This window comes from Schistocerca cancellata, chromosome 5 (assembly GCF_023864275.1).
Source record: "Schistocerca cancellata isolate TAMUIC-IGC-003103 chromosome 5, iqSchCanc2.1, whole genome shotgun sequence".
Taxonomy (NCBI): domain Eukaryota; kingdom Metazoa; phylum Arthropoda; class Insecta; order Orthoptera; family Acrididae; genus Schistocerca; species Schistocerca cancellata.
In genome coordinates, this window is record NC_064630.1 from 834,344,547 (window position 1) to 834,370,461 (window position 25,915).

Genomic DNA, 25,915 nt, shown 5'->3' on the forward strand with positions numbered 1-25,915 from the left:
AACCTACATCCTTCTGTATCTGCTTAGTGTATTCATCTCTTGGTCTCCCTCTACGATTTTTACCCTCCACGCTGCCCTCCAATGCTAAATTTGTGATCCCTTGACGCCTCAGAACATGTCCTACCAACAGATCCCTTCTTCTAGTCAAGTTGTGCCACAAACTTCTCCCCAATCCTATTCAATACCTTCTCATTAGTTACATGATCTACCCACCTACTCTTCACCATTCTTCTATAGCACCACGTTTCGAAAGCTTCCATTCTCTTCTTGTCCAAACTATTTATCGTCCCTTACGTTTGCATAATTACGGAAGGCTAAAATATGTTGTTAGTTTCAGGTTTTATTTCCACCTTGCTGACAGTCAAGCATTAATCGCCTTGCAGAACAATGAAGTTATTTTTGTCTGTTTGCTAAAGAGATTTGGCTTTTACTATTACTAATATTTTGCGCTGAGGCAGTCAATTTATTTGAAACGAAGTCTTTAAGTTCGCACTGTTGGCTAGTTTCAACTGTTTGCTGCATTTCAAGTGCACGTTTTCCATCTTCTGGCTTGTATGGCATTATGCCATAATAAAGAACCAAACATGAGATAATACAGTACTGGTACTCAAGAAAATTTACATCCGAATCTGGACATACGATTGGGCATTTTAAGCCGAATTATGCATTTTAGTATATATTTCAAGAAATTCTGACGCTCCTGAAGTATCCTTTGATGTCTTGTTTCTTTTATGACATAATGCAAGATCTTCTAATATTTTACACATACGAACATGCGGGCTTCCTGCGTCATCGTAGCTGCGCAGGCGCAGTGACGCCTGTTATCTGGCGCTCTCTGGCAACTGCTGAAACGAACCAATTTCTTACAGATCACGAGAAAACTTTGCGAATGGTTGTTTGAAAAGTGTTACTTTCAAAGTAAATTTCCTTTTATGTAAGATCAACTATGTGCGAGAATGTACGATGAATTTCTTAAATCACGGAGCGTTTGACGCTCATTTAAAAATCAACTCTTTGAGGACGATCATGTAGAAGAATTTCGAGCCCAGATCAGACATTTACGTCGTTATTAAAATTTTTACTGGCACATTTGTGTGATGTATCTTAAAGTGTAACAAGTGCAAAATGATCAGCATTAAATGTGGAAGCTTAGCTTCTCTTGCAGCTTAATAATCTTCGAGGCCAATATTATTTGTGAAAGCTTTGTTTTTCTTCTAGCAAAACTATGTATATTAATTTAAACCATTAACTTTTCTTTTTGTGTGTTCGCGCTACTTAAGGGTGATCTTGCTATTGGTTGACTACACTACGTGTCCTGTGCTGTCAATCAGCTGCCGAGATCACGTAACATGAGCTATGACTGGCTTACAAAAGCGCGTCGCAATCTCGATTTCATTGCTTCGAAAAGTAACATGCAGTGTTTGGTGGAATTCGAATTTATACCTCCGTAGAACGAAGAAATGCAGCGTACATGTTGCTGCACAACAAAGATATTTCCACAACGTGTTTTTTCCCCCCCTGGGTTTCGTTTTCTAACGTGCCGGCGAATTCTACGTCTGTGTAGAAAACCATAAACATTCTAAGGACTGATAAGTTTTACAGTGCCGAGGAAATGTATACTGTCATTTAACACGGAAAAAGTGTATTTTAATCCGGGAGAAAATGTATTTTAATCCGGGAGGAAGTGTATTTTCAACCGGGAAAAATCTGGGAATTTTTTTTCCTTGTCCACGTATACACCCTGTTGACCAAAAAGGAAAAAACAAAATTCTCCATTTTGCATGATGTTCTGTAACTGTGCTAGTAATAAATATTAAGTATATCGATTGAACAGCGTAATCATGCAAAAGGTTGTCTGTTCAAAACTCATGAGGAGCTATCCAAATTTCTATTTTTAAACCTTCATCAAAATGACCGTGGTCTTTCCTTTTATGCAGTTAATGGGGTTAAATGTAATTTTTTCATTTCTTTTCCTATGTCACATCATTTTACTCACCATTTTAACTTTTTCCATTGCTTTTGTTTCCTTATCATCATTCTTTTTCCATGTGAATCTTTGTTCATGTGAATTTAATTTTTGTATTTATCTTTCATAATATTTAAACATTTGAAACTGTGGATGCATTGGTGGAAAAACAAAAGGTGAAATAACCTGTTTATATTGACTTTGCAGTGTTATCAAACCTGTGTTTTTTCCTTACAGTAAGTATATATATATTTTGGGTTGTAATCCTCAAACGAAACATTAAAAATGAACTGTTATTGCACTATCGACAAAGGAACTTGGATCAAGATTTAAATGAAAGAAGGGGATTATAAATAAAACAAAATTCAAGCGAAACGACGAATAAAAACAATGAATGCAATAACGTGGACAAAATATAGGATGATAAAACAGTAGAAATTAAATTGAACTTAATACATTAAAATAATTAAAATCACTTGAACAAAGATTCCAGTTAAAAAAATAAAATTAGGAACAAAAATGAGAGCAATTGAACAAATAAATAAGGTGATTAAAATGATGTGTTAAAGCAATATAAATTTAAAAGAAGTTACATTTAACCCAACTGGTTGAATAAAAAAATGGCCAAAGTCAAATTTCGATAAAGATTTAAAGACAAAAATTTAGAGAGCACCTAATGAGATTTCCTTGTGATTTTCGTTAACATATTTTAAAATAAACCAATGCCCATTTCTTCTTAATATTTTTATTTTATTTGTGTTCTTAAGTGTTGGTGTACTTGAATCAAAGTAAGAAAGTTTAAAGTGGAAAGCCTTAACAGTAAAAGGAAATGAAACAGATAATTTGTTAGTCTGTCTTCCATTTTATTCAAGTAATCAGTAATAATTGTTGAAGAAACTAAAGGCATTTGATCTGACAGTGTTTTGCATGGAGGCCAAAGCCTTAATCATTACACTGTGCAACCAATCTGTTGCACGTTACTCTTTCACAGCTGTAGAACATCAAGCAAAATTCCATTTTTATATTATTTATTGTCATTTGCTCACATCAGTGTAAATGGCTGCAGAGCATGGTTCCTGGGACCTTACCCTATATCATCTTACAGCTGATTTCAAAAAGTCTATCCCACCACTGGGGACCTCTCCTTGTCAGTTTATTATTTCTAACTAAAGGACCAAAGTAAAGCCTGTTTATTTGAAGGTTAGCGTGACAACTCCCAAATGGCACTGCCAATTGGTAGGCTGTTTGCACGAGGTGCAGCTACAGATGTTTTTTTACGATGACGGGACTTGTAACTGGAAGACACAGACAGCTGGCTGTTACCTTCTATTAGGTTATCACTGTGGTTCATCGTGACACTTGTTGGAGCATTTATTTGCAATAAACAAGATCAAAGAAGAAACTGACTTAAGGTTATGGATGAGTGTTCTATCCTCCATGGAAAACTTTGAGTTCCTGGGAAAGGACCTAGGGAAGGAGGGTGAGGCCAGATAAGGGTAAGATATTTGTGGAAGGCAGCCGGGAGTTTGTTTAGGTGGAAATGTGGGAGGGTCACAGCTGAAGAGAGGTGTAAAATGGAAGAGATTAGATTCAGTGTTGCCTTTTGTTCAAAGAAGTGGTTGGGAGAGAGAGGAGAGAGGAAAAGAGAGAGAGAGAGAGAGAGAGAGAGAGAGAGAGAGAGAACAACAATCCACTTTATGGATCATGAGGAGGATAGTAGGTTTCGGGTAAGCACAGCATGACTGAGTTGGGGTGAACCAAGGAGTCAAGTAACAGACACTGCATCATCAAACGTGAGATTAATCATCAAAACTAAAGGATTCAGCCGAGGTTGGAACAGAGTTGAGACAGTTTTTATTTATTTATTTGTTGTTGTTGTAGTTAAAGGTTTTCGGCATAGCATTTTGTTAGTCCTAGTTACCTCTGTCTGACCATTATTCAATGTTTTCTTCTGTTTAATATAACTTCATTGACAAAAGATAAAAGAGAATTTAAGAATGCTAATGAAGATCTGACTTTCATGCTACTGTAAAAAAAGTAGTCCGTTTTTACTGTTATGTCACCTATTCCACTTTTAAAATAAGTGTATGTCACAATTTCTGAAGATATCTGAAGGTAACTTCCTGGCAGCTGAAAACTGTGTGCTGGGCCGAGACTGAAACTCGGGACCTTAGAGTCTCGGTCCGGCACACAGTTTTAATCAGCCAGGAAGTTTCATATCAGCGCACACTCTGCTGCAGAGTGAAAATCTCATTCTGGAAATATCTGAAGGTAGTTAGAATGTATCTTGATAGTGCATTGTTTGTGGTTGTTGTTACAGGTTCATCACACCATCTTACGTGAAGTGGGTTATCGTTGTTTTGTGCCAGTCAGCCAAGTCACTGCCAACTGTGTACTGCCACTCTAAACTATTTGTTGTATAGTGATTTATACGTCGAATGTATTCTTTGTCCTGTACAAGCAAGTAATCCTCATATTTCTTGCTCAAAACTTGAGTACCAGAGCATGTAATATTCTGCATAACTGTTGGTTTTGTTAACTGCCTTTTAATTTTGTTAAGCCAGTTTTAAGAATTTTGTGATCACAGTATTTGTTATTGACTCAGTGTTTATAATTACTTTATCCAAATAATCTGGGTGGAGCAACTAATTAAGTTATATAGTACGTCAGTGTTCAGCAGTATTTTTACTGCTCTGGTTAAAAGTTGACTGTGTGCTTCCACACATTTTATTGACTGCCACATCATTATTTATTAAACATTTAAAGAATGAAGACCTAATTCTGTAAGATGATGGACTTCATAACAAATAATGTTAAGTTTTTGTTCTGTTGTGTATAAGGGCACTGACTTTTAAAGTGAAAATTCTTTAATTTAAAAGGATGCTTGTGTGGTTTTAGATTTAATAAGTTGTATAGTAGATAGAAATGTTAGCAGGGCAAAAGATTTTTTTCAGTGGTAAAGACAGAACTGTGCCCTGGAGGGTATGTAGAATATAGTTGTAATATATGTCAATTTATTTCCCATTCCTAAGTGTTTGATATGTTATAATGTGATATTGTTATATTTCATTTTTATGTACAACAACGTAATTTTGAAAATTTTAAATTTAATGTCTGTGTGCCTGTGATGAACATGGAAGTTATTTTTTAACAAACTGTGGTTGTTAACATAAGATGACCAAACAAAATGAGACTTTGGTGAGTCTGTGAATGGAGTGATAAATATATATGTATATATTATATATATATTTAAGAGAAATTGCTTTTCTTTGACAAATTGCAGTGAGCTAATTTATTGATAAGTGATCAGATAAAATAAGATGCCCTGATAATGCATTGTTAAAAATCACTGCCATTTTATGCCCATTTTAATAGCTAGGCACTGCCACATGATTGTGTTCAAGTGAAGACAGAGTGATCTCGTTTGATAGAGACAGTGTATGTACACTTTTTCTGTGCATGGTTGTTCATTTTTAAATACATATAAATTGTAGATAACGGTTCCTTTTCATTGTTTTATAATACTTACGTAGTATCAACCAGTTTATAGCTACAATAAACCAAAAATTTTTAAGATAATGGTAGGCTCAGTAAAGTATAAGTGCAAAATAAAATTAAGAAGCTTGTTCATTTCTGGTACATAATTTTTGGAAATATTCTCCAGTGTGTCAATAATATTTATAATATTTGAAGTTTTATTCTTTTGTGTTGTAAATAAGTATTTTAACATAAATAACTTTAAAAAGCTATTTTAAAAATAGCAGAGGAAGTTTGAAAAAGTACCCCATTCCACCGATGAAACAAAAAAATTAATCCCTATTTGTCTGCCTGTATTTTCATTTGTTTTATATCTTTATAAGTACTCATTAATTTATATGTGTGTTCACTTTGTACATGCAGTTATTTTCATTGTGTATTTTACATTTCTGTTCATTTCTTTGTTGCATGACAGCAAGCAGATCAAGTGTATTAATGTTGTTTCAAAGTTTGGTTTTGTAGATAGCAGTAGCTTACATAAGCTTGTACACATAATATGATGCCGAATGTTCAATAAACTGTTTTATTAATGTACTGAATGAAATTAAATGAGAGTTTAATAACCTTCCATTTGACGTTTCCTTTTAGGAAATGTAGTCGTAATATTTTCAAAGTGTTTTTTAAACCAGTTCATGTTTGTAAGAATGGTGGGTGCTTTTTATACTTCAAATTACTCGTGTCATCCTTCAAATAGTCAAATGACAAACTCATTGTAGATTAAAAATAAGTTAATGGTTTTATTTGCATTTTTGCTCACTACTCTTGTGCTAAACAAACATCTTAATTACGTACCTTGATGGCTGTGAACTGAGAGAAGGGAGAATATTAGATTTTGGGAAAATCACTTTCTACACACTGCCACTAAATGCACTGAATGAACATAACTCACTGCTCACTGAATTTTATATGTAGAAGACTGTCAACATCATTTGAAAAAAGAACACATTGAGAGTAAATTTTGCTGTATGATTGAATAACTGCTTGAAGCAGTTCTTATTTTTTGGCTGCTTTCCTTTTATTACTTCTGTCTGGATAATATCATTTCATTGATGGAGTTGGTACACCTTTTACGATGTAAAATGTATAGAGATGTAGGTGAGAAATTAATTGAATATTGACAGGTATAGTTACATAATATACATTGTCTCGGAGTTGTATAAGATAAATGTAAAATCCAGGATGGAATGAAACAACCTTGAACGTTGCCTCACCATAATTCCCTAAATCCCTCAACATGCAAACTAATCTTACACCGGCAGAAAGAACCGCAGTCCACCATCTAAAAACTGACCCCAATCTTATAATCCTACCTGCTGATGAAGGCTCCACCACTGTTATTTTGAACCGCAAGGGTTACTTGGCAGAAGGACTCTGCCAGCCGTCGGACACTTCTTCCTACAAACCTTTTCACGACGACCTCATTCCAGAAATGCAGCAGGATCTCCAGTCACTCTTCATATCCTTACGCCCATCCCAGAACCTCTCCCCACAGTCCATCTCTCTGCCCACCCCTAACATGCCCCACACTCCTACCTTCTACATGGTTCCTAAAGTCCATAAACCCAACCACCCAGGACAGCCCATTGTGGCTGGTTACTGTGCCCCATTGAGAGAATCTCTGCTCTCGTAGATCAACACCTTCAACCTATTACCTGGAACCTACCCTCCTGTGTAAAAGACACCAACCATTTCCTCCACCGACTCTCCACAGTTCCTGTCCCTTTACCACACAGTGCCCTGCTCGTCGCTATTGTTGCCACCTCCCTTTACACTAACGTCCCTAATGCCCATGGCTTTATCACTATTGAACACTACCATTCCCAACACCCAATGGATTCCAAACCAACCACCCCCTTCCTAGTTGCCATGACCAACTACATACTCACCCACAATTACTTCTCTTCTGGAGGCATTACCTACATGCAAATCCGGTGTACAGCTATGGGCACCTGCATGGCACCATCCTATGCCAACCTATTCGAGGGCCATCTGGAGGATCCTTCCTAAAAACCCAGAATCCTAAACCCCTCACACGGTTCAGATTCACTGGTGACTTCTTTGCGATCTGGATCAATTGTGAGGACACCCTATCCACATTCCTCCAGAACCTCAAAAACTTCTCCCCCATTTGCTTCACCTGGCCGTACTCATACCAAAAAGACACCTTCCTAGGTATTGACCTCCACCTCAGAGATGGCTACATTTGCACTCCATCCATATCAAACCCCCTAGCCACCAGCAATACCTCCACTTTGACCGCTGTCACCTGTTCCATACCGAGAAGTCCTTTCCACACAGCCTAGCCACCTGTGGTCGTCACATCTGCAGTGACGAGCAGTCCCTCTCGAAATATACTGAGGGGTCTCACTGAAGCCTTCACTGACCATAATTAACCTCCCAGCCTTATACAAAACAGACCTCCCATGTCTGATCTTTCTAGTCTCCCACTACCTCCCAAAGTCCCACCATCTGGGCACAAAGGAGCATTCCCCTCAGATCTAATTACCACCCAGGACTGGAGAAACTGAATTACATTCTCTTCCAGGGTTTCGACTACCTCTCGTCGTGCCCTGAAATGACAAATGTCCTGCCCACTATCCTTCCAACTCTTCACACAGTGGTATTCCGCCATCCACCGAACCGACATAATATACTCGTCCATCCCTACATAACCCCTGCTCCCAACCCCCTTACCTCATGGCTCATATCCCTGTAATACGCCTAAATGCAAGATCTGTCCCATACATCCTCCCCCCATCTGGTTATGAACATCACCTATATCCCACATCACATATATCCCATCAAAGGCAGGGCTACCTGTGAAACTAGTCATGTGATCTACAAGCTAAGCTGCAACCACTGCAGAATTCTATGTGAGCATGACAACTAACAAGCTGTCCATGTGCATGAATTGCCACCGACAAACTTTGGCCGAGAAACAAGTGGCCCACCCTAGTGCTGAGCTCGCTGCCAAACATGACATCCTTCGTTTCAATGACTGCTTCACAGTCTATACCATATGGATCCTTCCCACCAGCACCAGATTTCCTGAATTGCGGAGCTGGGAACTTTCCCTGCAATATATCCTCTGTTCCCACAACCCTCCTGGCCTCATCCTTCGTTAGTCACTGTCCTCAGTCATCCAGCCCCTTCCCTGTTCCCATTCCAGCACCACACAGCACTCATTCCACCATCGCATCCAGTCTCTTTACTTCTCTCCCTTACCTCCTCCCACCCCTCCTCCCCATCTTGCCTGTCCACTTCAGTCTGTCACCCCTACACTACTATCCTTGCCCCAGCCTCCTCCTTACCCCCACCCATTTGCACTCCCATCATGTTCTGGTGCTGCTGCTCCCAGTGAGGGAGTGGATTTGTATGCAGAAGGAATCCATTAAATTGTTATGCATCAGTCCTCAAAGAACACTCTCTTTGAATGGAGAAATATAAACTGTTTGAGCAACAAAATAATTTTAAGTAAATTTAATGCCATAAATAATTTATCTGCAAAGAAATTTGTGACAGGTATGTAGAGACCAGCCAATTTATTTACATTTTGCAGAACAATTGTTTTACTCTGATATTTTTCACTAGTAACTTTCTATTGCAGTTCAAAAACACTGTGTGTTTTAGCTGATCCAAGGTAAGTCATCAACTGTTGTCTGGTAAAATTGTCTTTAAAGTGGGTAAACCTCTTCTTGGCCTCATAGGATGCTAATTGTGCGTCTCTACTACACTGTTTGGACAGGGTGTATACAGGGACAAGGAAAAAAAATTCCCGGATATCCCGTTTAAAAATACGCTTTTTCCCTGGCGAAAATACACTTTTTCTGTGCTAAGTGACAGTAGATTTTCCCTCGGAACTGTAAAACTTATCAATTCTTTGAATGGTTAATGTTTTATACAATCGCGTAGAACTTCCCAAAAAAAAAAAAAAAAAAAAAAACTAAATAAAAGGAGAGAAGTGTTGGAAAGACCTTTGATTTGCAGCAACATGTACATTGCATATTTTCGTATTACGAAAGTATACATTCGAATTGCACCAAACACAGCACGTTAGTTTGCGGAGCGTTGAAAGCGTGGTTGCGAATAAGCGAGTAATATCTCAAGCCACGAGATCTCGTCAGCCGATGACAGCAGCTATTCAGAGCATAGGACACGTGTTATAGTCAGCCAATAGCAAGATCACTGGTTAACTAGTGCGAACATGCAAGAGGAAAAGTTAACGGTTTACATTAATGTACACAGTACCGTATATCTACAATAAAAGCTAAGCTTTCACATATAATATTAGTCTCTAAGATTAACACGCTACAACAGAAGCTTAGCTTTCACATGTAATATTGATCTTTTTTGCGTGTGTTATACTTTAAGATACGTCACACAAATGTGCCAGTAAATTTAATATTATGACATAAATGTCTCGTCTCGAAATTCTTGTAAGTGGCTGGTCCTCAAACTGTTCAGTTTCAAACGCTCTGTGATTTAGATATCCATCCCACTTTCTCACACGTAACGTAATTCATCTTGCGTAAAAAGAAATTTACTTTGAAAGTAACGCTTTTCTAACCACCGTTCGCAATACTATCCGAAGGCTGTTAGAAATAGGTTCGATTTACCAGTTTCCAGAGAGCGCCAGAAAACAGGCATTATTGTGCGTGTGCAACTGCAGTGGTGTAGGAAGCCCATATGTTCGTGTGTATAAAGCACTAAAAGAGCTTACATTACACCATAAAAGAAACAGGGCGTCAGAGGGTACTCCAAAGAGCATCGGAATTTCGTAAACCATACTAAAATGCATAATTCGGCTTGAAGTGCGAATTGGCTTTTTCCAGATTCACAATGAAGTATGTCCCATCTGATACTAAGCTTTTCAGTGTGGTTTTTGGGATGTAAATTTTCTTGGAGTACCAGTCCTCTACGATCTCATTTTTGGTTCTTTATTGTGGCATAATGCCATATATGGCAGAAGATGATAATGTGCACTTGAAATTCAGCGAAAAGTTGGAACTAGCCAATACTGTAGAATGAAACACTTCGTTTCAAATAAAATGACTGCCTCAGTGGAAAGATTAATAAAGCCAAATTTCTTTAGCAAACTTGCAAAAATAACTTCACTGTTCTGCAAGGCGATTAATGCTTGACTGCTATTAACTTGGAAATAAAATAAAATCAGAAAACTGAAATTAATAATATATTTTTGCCCTCCATAATTATGTGAATGTATTTTAATTCACTTGATAGCTCCCCGGCCACAGAAATCCGTTTTGTTTTCATTTTACTTGGGAGCTGTACACGAAGAGAAGCAGCGAAATCACTTAACGTAAACACGCGTCACGTGGAGGTTAACCCCCCCCTCCCCACTAGAACTCGGACACCTCTGTGCAAGCGTGAATCAGGCAGCTAGGGCGCGCGAGAAAAATTTTTCTCGTTTGCATCTGGCTGCTTGCTACTGCTACCGACACAGCTAACAGCCAAACTTCAAGTAGCGGGAGAAGGTACTGCTTATACGCGAGTCAAATGCGCATGCGTAACAGACCGCTGGCAATTGGTCAAACGAACCTAATGTGAACAGTTGTGACGTCATGCTCATAGCAAGCAGTTTATTGTTACGAAGAATTACAGTCTGCGCCCTACGGCCTTTGACATATTTTTGCTACTTGCAAACGCTTGTGCGTGCACGGTTTTTTGTTGTTGTAAATTGCACATTTCCTTTGTCACTAAAGTTTTATTTTTTTCCCCTCTCGTTTATATTTTATTGCTGCAGTATCATTCTCCAGTAGCAGGATACAATAACATACTTTGCTAGAGAATCAATTCTGCAGCTAAAATTAAAAAAAAAATAACTGAAAGCTAAAACAATGAAAAATTCCTGGAATTCCGAAAAATTCCCAGGTTTTCCCCAGTTTTCTCCCAGATGAAAAACTTCCTGGGTTTGTCCCGGTTGTCCCGGGTCGTATACACCCTGTTGGAGAAATTTTCAGGAAGGTTAGTACATACACCATCTAAAATTTCTGCAGTTTCACAAATAAAAGTCTGTTCTGGATTGTTTTTAAAGCATTTTTACCAACTCTCCTTTTGTTATCACAAAAACAGAACTGCCCGTTTCAGGATGTGTATGCCCCAGGACAACTGGGATTTGTTAAAATTCTGCAAATTTTCCATTGTTTTTGTCTTCAGTTAAATTTTTGTAAATCTGGTAAAAATTGATACTCTAACAAAGAATTTTACTGTAGCTCGCTACTGCAGCAATAAAATATAAATGAAAGAAAAAATGAAACTTAAGTTGCAAAGGCAATGCGTCATTTACAACAAAACACAGGCATCTGCCAACAGCAAAATGTGTCTAAGGCTTTAGAATGAAGACTACGTAATACGTCATAACAACAAGCTGCTTCCATTGATCGTGACATCACAATTGTTTAGTGTAGGTTCATTTGTGCTGTTGCCAGTGGGCGCATGCACAATCGCGATTGAGTCACATATGAGAAGTACCTTCTCATGGTTCTGGCTCCTTGGAAGTGTGGCTTTTTAGCTGTATTGCCAGTAGCAACAAGCAGGCAGATGTTACCCATCAAAACTTTTGTGACACACTTAAGCTGTCAGAATCGCGGGTGCACAGAACAGTCTGAGTTGTAGGGGAGAGGGGGCAACCTCTAGGTGACTTGTGTTTACACTAAATGATTTTTGTTTCCTTTTAGTTTCAAGCTCTTATACCAAATGAAACTGAGACAGTTTTCTGTTGCCAGGTGGTGTCAAGTGAAATAAAACACAGTCACATAATTATAGAAGGCTAAAATAAATTATTATTTTGTTTTCTCATTTTATTTTACTTCCACGTTTTTGGCAGAACAATGAAGTTATTTTTGTCGCTGTGCTAAAGAAATTTTGCTTTTATTAACCTTTTCTGCTGAGGCAGTCAATTTATTTGAAATGAAGTGTTTCATTCCACGATATTGGCTAGCTTCAACTGTTCGCTGAATTTCAAGTGCATGTTTTCATCTTCTGGCACGTATGGCGTTATGCCATAATTATGAACCAAACATGAGATAATATAGTATTAGCACTCGAAGAAAATTTACATACTGAAAACCCCACTGAGAAGCTTAATGTAAGCGAGAGCACCAGCAGCAGCGAGTACTGTTTGTATAAAGCGTTTATTTTGCATTTTGTTTACGACCTTCCACTAAGGAAGGGATTCTATTTGTGTTTATCTGCTCTGCATAGTAACTAACAGTTCTTGATAAAACTTTACGTAGTTTTCGTGTTAGATTTCTTAGTGTTTTCTTGATCGTTTAGAACAGAAAGCGCCCTAAAACCGTCATTTGTTTGTTTCGCGGCCGTTAGCCACTAGTCACTTGAATCAGCAGTTGTCTTGTGACAGCCAGAGCGAGAGCACCAGCAGCAGCGAGTACTGTTTGTATAAAGCGTTTTTGTACTTATTTGCTGCGCTTAGCTTTTAAATAGTTTTTCTGGGAAAACCTAGCGTAGTTTTCGCGTCTCGTATTTCAGTGAGTGTTTCTTGATTATCAGAGTAGCTCATCAGAAGATTATCTTGGGAATTTGTCACCGTATAGGGTAGGGTAAACATAGTCATGTGTAGGGACTGTGGTTGTTGTGAGCGGACGCAAGGAGAATTGGCCACTCTTTGGGGGCAGGTGGAGGCTTTGTCTGTTAGGCTCATCGAGCTCGAGGCGCAGGCGTCGGCTCGTAGTGGCGTTGGGGCAACTGTGGTGAGACCTATGCCTACTTCGGTGGCCTTGGAATCACATGGAACCCCTGATGTCGCTGCGTCTTCCGGCAGTGAGCATCTTACCGGTCAGCCATCACTCCAGGGTGAATGGCGGACAGTGGTGGGCTCGCGCGTGCCTGGCCGAAAGGCGAAGGTGGGATCTGGCCGCGTGGCAGCTGCCTTACCCCTTTCCAACAGGTACGGGGTGCTTCCTAGTGGTGATGACATCGTTTCCGAGCCACCACAGGATGCCTCGCCTGTTGGGCCAGTGGCCGATTCTCCGGCAAGGTCCCGACAGTCACAGAGGGCGGGCCTATTAGTTATAGGGAGCTCCAACGTTAGGCGGGTTATGGAGCCCCTCAGGAAAATAGCGGGTAGGTCGGGGAAGAATGCCAGTGTGCACTCGGTGTGCTTGCCGGGGGGTCTCGTCCGTAATGTGGAGGAGGCCCTTCCGGCAGCTATTGAACGCACTGGGTGTGACCGGCTGCAGATAGTAGCACATGTCGGAACGAATGACGCCTGCCGCTTGGGTTCTGAGGCCATCCTTGGTTCCTTCCGGCGGCTGGCTGATTTGGTGAAGACAACCAGCATCGCACGCGGAGTGCAAGCTGAGCTTAATATCTGCAGCATAGTGCCCAGAGTCGATCGCGGTCCTCTGGTTTGGAGCCGTGTGGAGGGTCTAAACCAGAGGCTCAGACGACTCTGCGACTATAATGGTTGCAAATTCATCGACCTCCGTTATTGGGTGGAGAACTGTAGGGCCCCCCTAGACAGGTCAGGCGTGCACTACACACCGGAAGCAGCTACTAGGGTAGCAGAGTACGTGTGGCGTGCACACGGGGGTTTTTTAGGTTAGAGGGACCCCCCCTTGGGCGAAACGATAAAATACCTGACGGCTTACCAGAGAGGACATTATCATCGTTGATAAAGAACGTCCGTCCTCAGAGACCAAAAACAGGAAAAGTTAACGTAATATTGGTAAACTGCAGGAGTATCCAGGGCAAGGTTCCTGAATTAGTATCTCTTATTGAAGGAAATAGTGCGCATATAGTATTAGGAACGGAAAGTTGGTTAAAACCGGAAGTGAACAGTAACGAAATCCTAGACACAGAATGGAATATATACCGCAAGGATAGGATAAACGCCAATGGTGGAGGAGTATTTATAGCAGTAAAGAATTCAATAATATCCAGTGAAGTTATTAGCGAATGCGAATGTGAAATAATCTGGGTTAAGCTAAGTATCAAAGGTGGGTCAGATATGATAGTCGGATGCTTCTATAGACCACCTGCATCAGCAACCGTAGTAGTTGAGCGCCTCAGAGAGAACCTGCAGAACGTCGTGAAGAAGTTTCGTGATCATACTATTGTAATAGGGGGAGACTTCAATCTACCAGGTATAGAATGGGATAGTCACACAATCAGAACTGGAGCCAGGGACAGAGACTCTTGTGACATTATCCTGACTGCCTTGTCCGAGAATTACTTCGAGCAGATAGTTAGAGAACCAACTCGTGAAGCTAACGTTTTAGACCTCATAGCAACAAATAGACCGGAACTTTTCGACTCCGTGAATGTAGAAGAGGGTATCAGTGATCATAAGTCAGTGGTTGCATCAATGACTACAAGTGTAATAAGAAATGCCAAGAAAGGAAGGAAAATATATTTGCTTAACAAGAGTGATAGGGCACAAATCGCAGAATATCTGAGTGACCACCATCAAACGTTCATTTCTGAGGAAGAGGATGTGGAACAAAAATGGAAAAAATTCAGAAACATCGTCCAGTACGCCTTAGAAAAGTTCGTACCGACTAAGGTCCAAAGCGAGGGGAAAGATCCACCGTGGTATAACAATCATGTACGAAAGGTACTACGGAAACAAAGAAAGCTTCATCATAGGTTTAAGAGTAGTCGAATCATAGCTGATAAGGAAAAGCTGAACGAAGCGAAAAAGAGCGTAAAGAGAGCAATGAGAGAAGCATTCAACGAATTCGAACATAAAACATTGGCAAACAATCTAAACAAGAACCCTAAAAAGTTTTGGTCATATGTAAAATCGGTAAGCGGATCTAAATCCCCTATTCAGTCACTCGTTGACCACGATGGCACCGAAACAGAGGACGACCGAAGAAAGGCAGAAATACTGAATTCAGTGTTCCGAAACTGTTTCACTGCGGAAAATCGTAACACGGTCCCTGACTTCAGCCGTCGCACGGACGCCAAAATGGAAAATATTGAAATAAACGATATCGGAATTGAAAAACAACTGCTATCACTTAGTAGCGGAAAAGCATCCGGACCAGACGAGATACCCTTAAGATTCTACAGTGATTATGCTAAAGAACTTGCCCCCTTTCTATCAGCAATTTATCGTAGATCGCTGGAAGAACGTAAAGTACCTAGCGACTGGAAGAAAGCGCAGGTCGTTCCCATTTTCAAGAAGGGTCATAAATCAGATGCGAATAATTATAGGCCTATTTCGCTTACGTCAATCTGTTGTAGAATAATGGAACATGTTTTGTGTTCTCGTATTATGACGTTCTTAGATAATACAAATCTCCTTCATCATAACCAACATGGATTCCGCAAACAGAGATCATGTGAAACTCAGCTCGCCCTATTTGCCCAAGAAATTCACAGTGCCATAGACACTGGCGAGCAGATTGATGCCGTATTCCTGGACTTCAGGAAGGCATTTGATACGGTTCCGCACTTACGTTTAATGAAAAAAATACGAGCTTACGGAATATCGGACCAGGTTTGTGATTGGATTCAGGATTTCCTAGAAGAAAGAACTCAACATGTCATTCTTAACGGTTCAAAATCTGCAGATGTAGAGGTAATTTCGGGAGTACCGCAAGGAAGCGTGATAGGACCTTTATTGTTTACAATATACATAAATGACTTAGTTGACAACATCGGTAGCTCCGTGAGGCTATTTGCAGATGACACGGTTGTCTACAAGAAAGTAGCAACATCAGAAGACTCGTACGTACTCCAGGAAGACCTGCAGAGGATTAATGCATGGTGCGACAGCTGGCAGCTTTCCCTAAACGTAGATAAATGTAATATAATGCGCATACATAGGGGCAGAAATCCATTCCAGTACGATTATGCCATAGGTGGTAAATCATTGGAAGCGGTAACGACCGTAAAATACTTAGGAGTTACTATCCGGAGCGATCTGAAGTGGAATGATCACATAAAACAAATAGTGGGAAAAGCAGGCGCCAGGTTGAGATTCATAGGAAGAATTCTAAGAAAATGTGACTCATCGACGAAAGAAGTAGCTTACAAAACGCTTGTTCGTCCGATTCTTGAGTATTGCTCATCAGTATGGGACCCTTACCAGGTTGGATTAATAGAAGAGATAGACATGATCCAACGAAAAGCAGCGCGATTCGTCATGGGGACATTTAGTCAGCGCGAGAGCGTTACGGAGATGCTGAACAAGCTCCAGTGGCGGACACTTCAAGAAAGGCGTTACGCAATACGGAGAGGTTTATTATCGAAATTACGAGAGAGCACATTCCGGGAAGAGATGGGCAACATATTACTACCGCCCACATATATCTCGCGTAATGATCACAACGAAAAGATCCGAGAAATTAGAGCAAATACGGAGACTTACAAGCAGTCGTTCTTCCCACGCACAATTCGTGAATGGAACAGGGAAGGGGGGATCAGATAGTGGTACAATAAGTACCCTCCGCCACACACCGTAAGGTGGCTCGCGGAGTATAGATGTAGATGTAGATGTAAGGTTGGGCTCTACTTGATTGTGAATCTGGACACACGAATGTGCACCTTCAGCTGAATTATGCATTTTAGTATGGTTTACAAAATTTAGGTGCTCTTGGAGTAGCCTCTGATGTCCAGTTTCTTTTATGATGTAATATCTCTTAATCCTCTATACGTATGAACATACAGTCTTGCTTTGTCATTGCAGTAATGCCTGTTTGTCCGCTGCTGAAACGAACCTGTTTCTAACAGAGCACTGGAAAATATTGTGAATAGTGGTTTGAAAAGCATTAATTTCAAAATAAATTTCCTTTTACAGAAGGTGAATTATGTTAAGTGTGGGAATGTTGGATGAATTTGTTATATCACAGTGTGTTTGACTCTCTTTTAAAACTTTGAGGACCAGCTACTTAGAATAATTTCAAAGCCAGAAGGACAGGCATTGTCATCATTTAAAATTTTATTTGCACTTTTGTGTGCTGTATCTTAAAGTATAACACACGCAAAAAAGACCAGTATTACATGTGAAAGCTTAAATTATGATATAGCTGTGTGCATTAATTTAAACCAGTAACTTCTATTTGTGTGTTCGCTCTGCTTAACAGTGATGTTGCTATTGTCTGACTACATCACATTTTCTGTGTTCTTCCGTCATTGGCTGGTGAGATCATGTAACACGAGCTATGGTTGGCTTACAAAAGCGCACCACAATCTCAATTTCAATGCTCTGGCAACTAATGTGCTGTGTGTGGTAGAATTCGAATTTACACTTTCGTAATACGAAAACATGCAGTGTTCATGTTACTTCACATCAAAGTTCCTTCCCAAATGCCCACCCTTCCCCCCCCACCCCCATTAAAGTGCTGGGAAGTTTGAAGCCAGTGTATAAAACTGTTAACCATTCAGAGGATTCATAAGTTCGACAGTCCCAAGGAAACGTATACTGTCACTTAACACGGAAAAGTTTATTTTCACTGGTGTATTTTTAACCAAGAAAAATTGGGGAATTTTTTTCCTAATCTGTGTATACACCCTGTTTTAATACATCTGGACAGTTTGAACTGAGGCTACATTTCCAAATGTTTGGTCTAGTAAATCAATACTAACTCATATGGGACTGTCAAATACTACTGGTATGAAGGCTTAGTTGCTTTAAAAAACACTCTCTTGAACAAATCCTCTGTAACACACACAACTTGTCAAAAGCCTGAAAATAAGCACAAGCTGTTTCCACTATACTGTTCCATTTCATAGGCAAGGAAAGTAAAATTTAATGGTTTTGGAATTACAACTTTAAGAACAGAACAGTTACCAATCATGCAAATTGGGAATCAGTTTCAAAGAACAATAACTAAAATCATGAAATAAAAAAAAAATAGATGAGGGAGTGAAGAGCTTTTTGTCAGTTGATTCTGCTCTTCTGAAAAGAGAGAGGAGGCAGTGAATACTGTGTGTCCTTTTTAGGAATCCAATTACAATACTTTCAGTAAACTTGTGTACTCATTTATGTAATTTCTTTAACCAAAGCTAGTCAATTTCTAAACAAAAATAGTTGTAAAAACGAAGGATGAGGGAAAACTGGTTGGAAATATTTATCACAATTTTTGAATAGTCCAACCTCAGGTCTTAATAACTTTGGAACTATTCTGCTCAGTCATTCCATGTCAATTAAACCAATTTGAGAAAATGTTCCAGCTGATAGTCTCAGATTTGGCTGAAATGTAGCACACCAATGCTACCAAGCGTGGAACACTCATGTACCAAATTTTAAGTTCCCCTGCCAATTAGTTGCAGAATTATGGCTTGTGAAAGAAGGTGGTGTGACCCAGAAATTGCAGCCTGCATCTGGCAATCTATCTTCAGACCCAACCTCAGGTCTTAATAACTATGGAACTATTCAGCACAGTCCAGTGAAATTTTTACAACCCAGTAACATCCACTTAGAGAATACGCACTATGAATCAAAACACAAACAACATATTTCTGAGGGAAAATAATAAATTCCAAAATGTGATTTAAAAAATGTAATACGTTAAGAGGTACATGTTGTAGGTGCCCTCTATGCCAAATATAATTCACTCAAAAATGGTATAAATTGTTTTATGGTAAGCTTAATGTGGCCTAAACACACACAGAACTCATCTTGCCCATGTTGTTGTTGTGGTCTTCAGTCCTGAGACTGGTTTGATGCAGCTCTCCATGCTACTCTATCCTGTGCAAGCTTCTTCATCTCCCAGTATCTACTGCAACCTACATCCTTCTGAATCTGCTTAGTGTATTCATCTCTTGGTCTCCCTCTACGATTTTTACCCTCCACGCTGCCCTCCAATGCTAAATTTGTGATCCCTTGATGCCTCAAAACATGTCCTACCAACCGATCCCTTCTCCTGGTCAAGTTGTGCCACAAACTTCTCTTCTCCCCAATCCTATTCAATACCTCCTCATTAGTTACGTGATCTACCCACCTTATCTTCAGCATTCTTCTGTAGCACCACACTTCGAAAGCTTCTATTCTCTTCTTGTCCAAACTGGTTATCGTCCATGTTTCACTTCCATACATGGCTACACTCCATACAAATACTTTCAGAAACGACTTCCTGACACTTAAATCTATACTCGATGTTAACAAATTCCTCTTCTTGAGAAACGCTTTCCTTGCCATTGCCAGTCTACATTTTATATCCTCTCTACTTCGACCATCATCGGTTATTTTACTCCCTAAATAGCAAAACTCCTTTACTACTTTAAGTGTCTCATTTCCTAATCTAATTCCCTCAGCATCACCCGACTTAATTTGACTACATTCCATTATCCTCGTTTTGCTTTTGTTGATGTTCATCTTATATCCTCCTTTCAAGACACTGTCCATTCCGTTCAACTGCTCTTCCAAGTCCTTTGCTGTCTCTGACAGAATTACAATGTCATCGGCGAACCTCAAAGTTTTTACTTCTTCTCCATGAATTTTAATACCTACTCCAAATTTTTCTTTTGTTTCCTTTACTGCTTGCTCAATATACAGATTGAATAACATCGGGGAGAGGCTACAACCCTGTCTTACTCCTTTCCCAACCACTGCTTCCCTTTCATGCCCCTCGACTCTTATAACTGCCATCTGGTTTCTGTACAAACTGTAAATAGCCTTTCACTCCCTGTATTTTACCCCTGCCACCTTCAGAACTTGAAAGAGAGTATTCCAGTCAACATTGTCAAAAGCTTTCTCTAAGTCTACAAATGCTAGAAACGTAGGTTTGCCTTTTCTTAATCTTTCTTCTAAGATAAGTCGTAAGGTCAGTATTGCCTCACGTGTTCCAACATTTCTACGGAATCCAAACTGATCTTCCCCGAGGTCGGCTTCTACCAGTTTTTCCATTCGTCTGTAAAGAATTCGCGTTAGTATTTTGCAGCTGTGACTTATTAAACTGATAGTTCGGTAATTTTCACATCTGTCAACACCTGCTTTCTTTGGGATTGGAATTATTATATTCTTCTTGAAGTCTGAGGGTATTTCGCCTGTCTCATACATCGTGCTCACCAGATGGTAGAGTTTTGTCATGACTGGCTCTCCCGAGGCCATCAGTAGTTCAAATGGAATGTTGTCTACTCCCGGGGCCTTGTTTCGACTCAGGTCTTTCAGTGATCTGTCAAACTCTTCACGCAGTATCGTATCTCCCATTTCATCTTCATCTACATCCTCTTCCATTTCCATAATATTGTCCTCAAGTACATCGCCCTTGTATAAACCCTCTATATACTCCTTCCACCTTTCTGCCTTCCCTTCTTTGCTTAGAACTGGGTTGCCATCTGAGCTCTTGATGTTCATACAAGTGGTTCTCTTATCTCCAAAAGTCTCTTTAATTTTCCTGTAGGCAGTATCTATCTTACCCCTAGTGAGACAAGCCTCTACATCCTTACATTTGTCCTCTAGCCATCCCTGCTTAGCCATTTTGCACTTCCTGTCGATCTCATTTTTGAGACGTCTGTATTCCTTTTTGCCTGCTTCATTTACTGCATTTTTGTATTTTCTCCTTTCATCAATTAAATTCAATATTTCTTCTGTTACCCAAGGATTTCTATTAGCCCTCGTCTTTTTTACCTACTTGATCCTCTGCTGCCTTCACTACTTCATCCCTCAGAGCTACCCATTCTTCTTCTACTGTATTTCTTTCCCCCATTCCTGTCAATTGTTCCCTTATGCTCTCCCTGAAACTCTCTACAACCTCTGGTTCTTTCAGTTTATCCAGGTCCCATCTCCTTAAATTCCCACGTTTTTGCAGTTTCTTCAGTTTCAATCTGCAGTTCATAACCAATAGATTGTGGTCAGAATCCACATCTGCCCCAGGAAATGTCTTACAATTTAAAACCTGGTTCCTAAATCTCTGTCTTACCATTATATAATCTATCTGATACCTACTAGTATCTCCAGGATTCTTCCAGGTATACAACCTTCTTTTATGATTCTTGAACCAAGTGTTGGCTATGATTAAGTTATGCTCTGTGCAAAATTCTACAAGGCGGCTTCCTCTTTCATTCCTTCCCCCCAATCCATATTCACCTACTATGTTTCCTTCTCTCCCTTTTCCTACTGACGAATTCCAGTCACCCATGACTATTAAATTTTCGTCTCCTTTCACTACCTGAATAATTTCTTTTATCTTGTCATACATTTCACCTATTTCTTCATCATCTGCAGAGGTAGTTGGCATATAAACTTGTACTACTGTAGTAGGCATGGGCTTTGTGTCTATCTTGGCCACAATAATGCGTTCACTATGCTGTTTGTAGTAGCTAACCCGCACTCCTATTTTTTTATTCATTATTAAACCTACTCCTACATTACCCCTATTTGATTTTGTATTTATAACCCTGTAATCACCTGACCAAAAGTCCTGTTCCTCCTGCCACCGAACTTCACTAATTCCCACTATATCTAACTTAAACCTATCCATTTCCCTTTTTAAATTTTCTAACCTACCTGCCCGATTAAGGGATCTGACATTCCACGCTCCGATCCGTAGAACGCCAGTTTTCTTTCTCCTGATAACGACGTCCTCCTGAGTAGTCCCCGCCCGGAGATCCGAATGGGGGACTATTTTACCTCCGGAATATTTTACCCAAGAGGACGCCATCATCATTTAATCATCCAGTAGAGCTGCATGTCCTCGGGAAAAATTACGGCTGTAGTTTCCCCTTGCTTTCAGCCGTTCGCAGTACCAGCACAGCAAGGCCGTTTTGGTTAATGTTACAAGGCCAGATCAGTCAATCATCCAGACTGTTGCCCCTGCAACTACTGAAAAGGCTGCTGCCCCTCTTCAGGAACCACATGTTTGTCTGGCCTCTCAACAGATACCCCTCCGTTGTAGTTGCACCTACGGTACGGCCATCTGTATCGCTGAGGCACGCAAGCCTCCCCACCAGCGGCAAGGTCCATGGTTCATATCAGTCACAAAAACTGAGTTACATGCACACAAAAATACAAAAATTTGAAAAATTACCTGAAAAATTTGGATTTTACAAGTGTGGTAGCACAAAAGGGACAAGTGATATCCAAGCCAAATTTCAAATACTGCATAAGTAGACCATTATATAATATGTGGCAAAATTTCAACTTGTTATTGCAATGCATTTGTGTACAATAAAAGTTGACAGAGATGTATTTGGTTACGTTTCTTTTAACACGATTTAGCAAGTAATACTGATGATGCAGACAGCTTGTTTCAGATAAAGCTGCAGCAATTGTTGGGAACCATTAGGCAACAGAAAGTTAAACAATGCTAGTTTTCAGGGACAGAATGAGTCATTGTTAGGCAGGAACAACAAAGGAAATGAGCAACAATTACAGGTTACTCATGTTTTTAAGATTCTAGTTCAGACTGGTCAGTACTGTTGTGGAAGTCAGTATGGAGGCAAAGAGTGTACTAGTGGTGCTTTTGTTCAAACAAGTTGCAGTATTGGTAGAGTCAAGCGTCTGAATGTCATAAAACAACATATGGAACCAAATGTGACATTCGCTTTGTACTGTATGATCTGGATGAATTGGACCAAGATTTGTTGCTATGGAGATCTGGGATACACCCTGTGGGCATAAGAAGTACAGTTCCATGAGATTTTAGTGTTTGCTATCATCATATGAAAGTGTTTCTGAATATGTATTCTTTCCTACAAAGAAGTTCATTTCGGATTCATAAGAAGACAGTGAAGTGTAACCTCAGAGAAATTGATATAAAATCAGTATTGAAAGTGAGTGAGTGCATGGGACTTAACATGGAACCAGGACAAAAGTTATGTTCCAGCTGTGTTATACTGCTAAAAATGAAGAATATTCTGATAATTTACATGACATTGACAAAGAATATCAGCCACCTACAACCACAGCGGATGAGCAATTAAATACTATAGTGGCTGATCTTGGTTTGTCTCCCATGAAAACACACAAAGTTGGACAAAGAGACAGGCCCAACTGTGGTAGAAGAAAACTACAAGAAGCTCAAATGGAATTAAAACACAAAATAGCTGACCCACTAATGGTGGAAGAGGAAGAACTATCTGCTCCAAAGGAACAGAAATCATGCCAGAAATGCTCTGATTTGGACAAAATTGTGCATGATTTTAAAGAAAAATGTGCCATATCCACACGCCAGAAAAAAAGTAGCTATTCTTACCCTTGCACCTTCCAGCTGGTCTATTGACTACACTGCAAAGTAATTCAGTGTTTCTATATATATGGTAAAGCAAGCTAGGAAAATAAAAGCAACCCAAGGAGTGTGTCCACAACTTCAGCAGGCTCAGGGTAAGCAATTGAGTTCAGAAATAAAAGTGCTAGTGTTGGAGTTTTATGGTTCAAAAATGGTTCAAATGGCTCTGAGCACTATGGGACTTAACATCTTAGGTCATCAGTCCCCTAGAACTTAGAACTACTTAAACCTAACTAACCTAAGGACATCACACACATCTATGCTCGAGGCAGGATTCGAACCTGCGACCGTAGCAGTCCCGCGGTTCCGGACTGCAGCGCCTAGAACTGCACAGCCACCGCGGCTGGTGGAGTTTTATGAAAATAATGACTACAGCCGAATAATGCCTGGAAAAAAGACTATGTAATGGTGAAAATGGGAAATGTACGTGTACAGATGCAAAAAAGACCATTGCTATGAAACATATCAGAACTATATGTAGAATTCGAGGAAAATCATCCGAATACCAAAGTAGGTTTATCATCTTTTTTCAATCTTCGGCCAAAATGGGTTATGCCTGTAAGTGTAAGTGGCACACACAATGTTTGTGTATGTGAGACCCATCAAAATGCTAAGCTGATGTTTGCTGCTATAAAGGATTCTGGTCTGGATTACAAAAGTGCAATGAAGCTGCTAGTGTGTGAGACATCAGTTCCTACCAGAGAATGATACACAGGTGTGAAAAGTGTCCTGGAAAGGCAAATCTTGGAAAACACATGAATAACAAACTGTATGGTGAACTCCTTATGGATGACGATGAACTTGTTTCTTATAAACAATGGACACACATGAATCGCACAAGTCTTGAAGCAAAGTACAGTGGAAGATTTTGTTGAAATGTGTTGTCAAAAAATGGACAAACTGACCACACACAGCAACAGCACAATCAGCTTATCTCCAGTTTTGTAGGGATAATTTGAAACAAGATGAAATTATAGTAATACTAGACTTTTCTGAAAATTATGCATTTATAGTTCAAGATGACATCCAAGGATATCATTGAGACAACAGCCAAGCAACTCTCCAGCCATTTGCGATTTACTATAGAGGTGAATCAGGTGATGTGTCTTTCATGAACCTGTGCATTTTTAGTGACTATTTAATTCATGATGCCATTGCAGTTCATGCCCACATTCACACTGTCATGGCATATGTGAAAAACAAGCTGCCTCTCGTACATTTTGCGAAATACTTCAGTGATGGGGCAGCTAGTCAGTACAAAAACTAAAAATCTCAAAAATTTATGCATGCATTACCATGATTTTCACATTCACGCAGATTGGAATTTTTTCACAACAAGTCATGGAAAAATGTATGTGATGGTATCGGTGCTACCATGAAGCGCACGACATCACGAGCTAGTCTGCAGCACCCTACAGAAGGTCACATTCTAACACCTGGGTACAGAAAAATATCTCTGGCATACAACCATCTATGTTTCAAAAGATGAGTTAAAATCAGTCGAAGAGTTGCTAAAAAGCAGACTAGAACACGTTAAAACTGTTGCAGGCACAAGGAGCTATCATCACTTCTCTCCAGTGGACTCTGACAATGTGCAGATGAGCAGACTGTCCGGTTATAAATATAGGTTCATGCACAACATGTGTCTTCACAGTGTGTCTGATTCAGGATTCAGAAGCGACAGCAGCAACATACAACCAGGTTGCTATGTTATCGCTGTTTATGATGACAAATGGTACTTAGGATGTGTTGCAGAGTTCTGTGAAGCAGAAGGTGATGTATTTGTGAACTTCATGGTACCAGCAGGACCAGCAAGATCATTTCATTGGCCACGTTTGGCAGACAGGTGTTGGATTCCTTTTGAACATATTATTATGACAGTTCCAGTTCCTACCAGTGTCAGGAAGACAGTACAATTTGCCACTCAATGTACAGAGTACAGTAGCTAAAGTGTGGGAGAACTTCTGTTCGAAGCACAATCGACTGGTTTTTAGCAGTTGAGGTGCAGTAAACATTAATGATAGGTTGTGTTAATCTGTCTATATGTTGTTGCTTAGTGATTAAACAGTTGTGGGATAGGATAAGAAGAGTCAGAACAGTTTACGACATGTTTTTACAAAATTATGTTGTGGAACAATGGACACATCACCAAATACATCTGTCAACTTCCATTGTACACAAATGTCGTGCAATAACATGTTGAAATTTTGAGATATATATCATTATGGTCTACTTATACAGTGTGTGAAAT

The 25,915-nt window shown here is 39.7% G+C and overlaps 1 protein-coding gene across 1 annotated transcript in view; it reads left to right on the forward strand.

Moving 5' to 3' along the window:
- The window catches only part of LOC126187369 (histone-lysine N-methyltransferase, H3 lysine-79 specific), a 221,937-nt gene extending 215,900 nt beyond the window's left edge, over positions 1–6,037 (forward strand). Inside the window, exon 16 of the mRNA XM_049928412.1 lies at positions 4,287–6,037. Within this exon, the coding sequence (XP_049784369.1) occupies positions 4,287–4,309 (23 nt within the window). The 3' untranslated portion in view covers positions 4,310–6,037. The remainder of the gene's footprint in view (positions 1–4,286) is intronic.
- Positions 6,038–25,915: the final 19,878 nt, after the last annotated feature.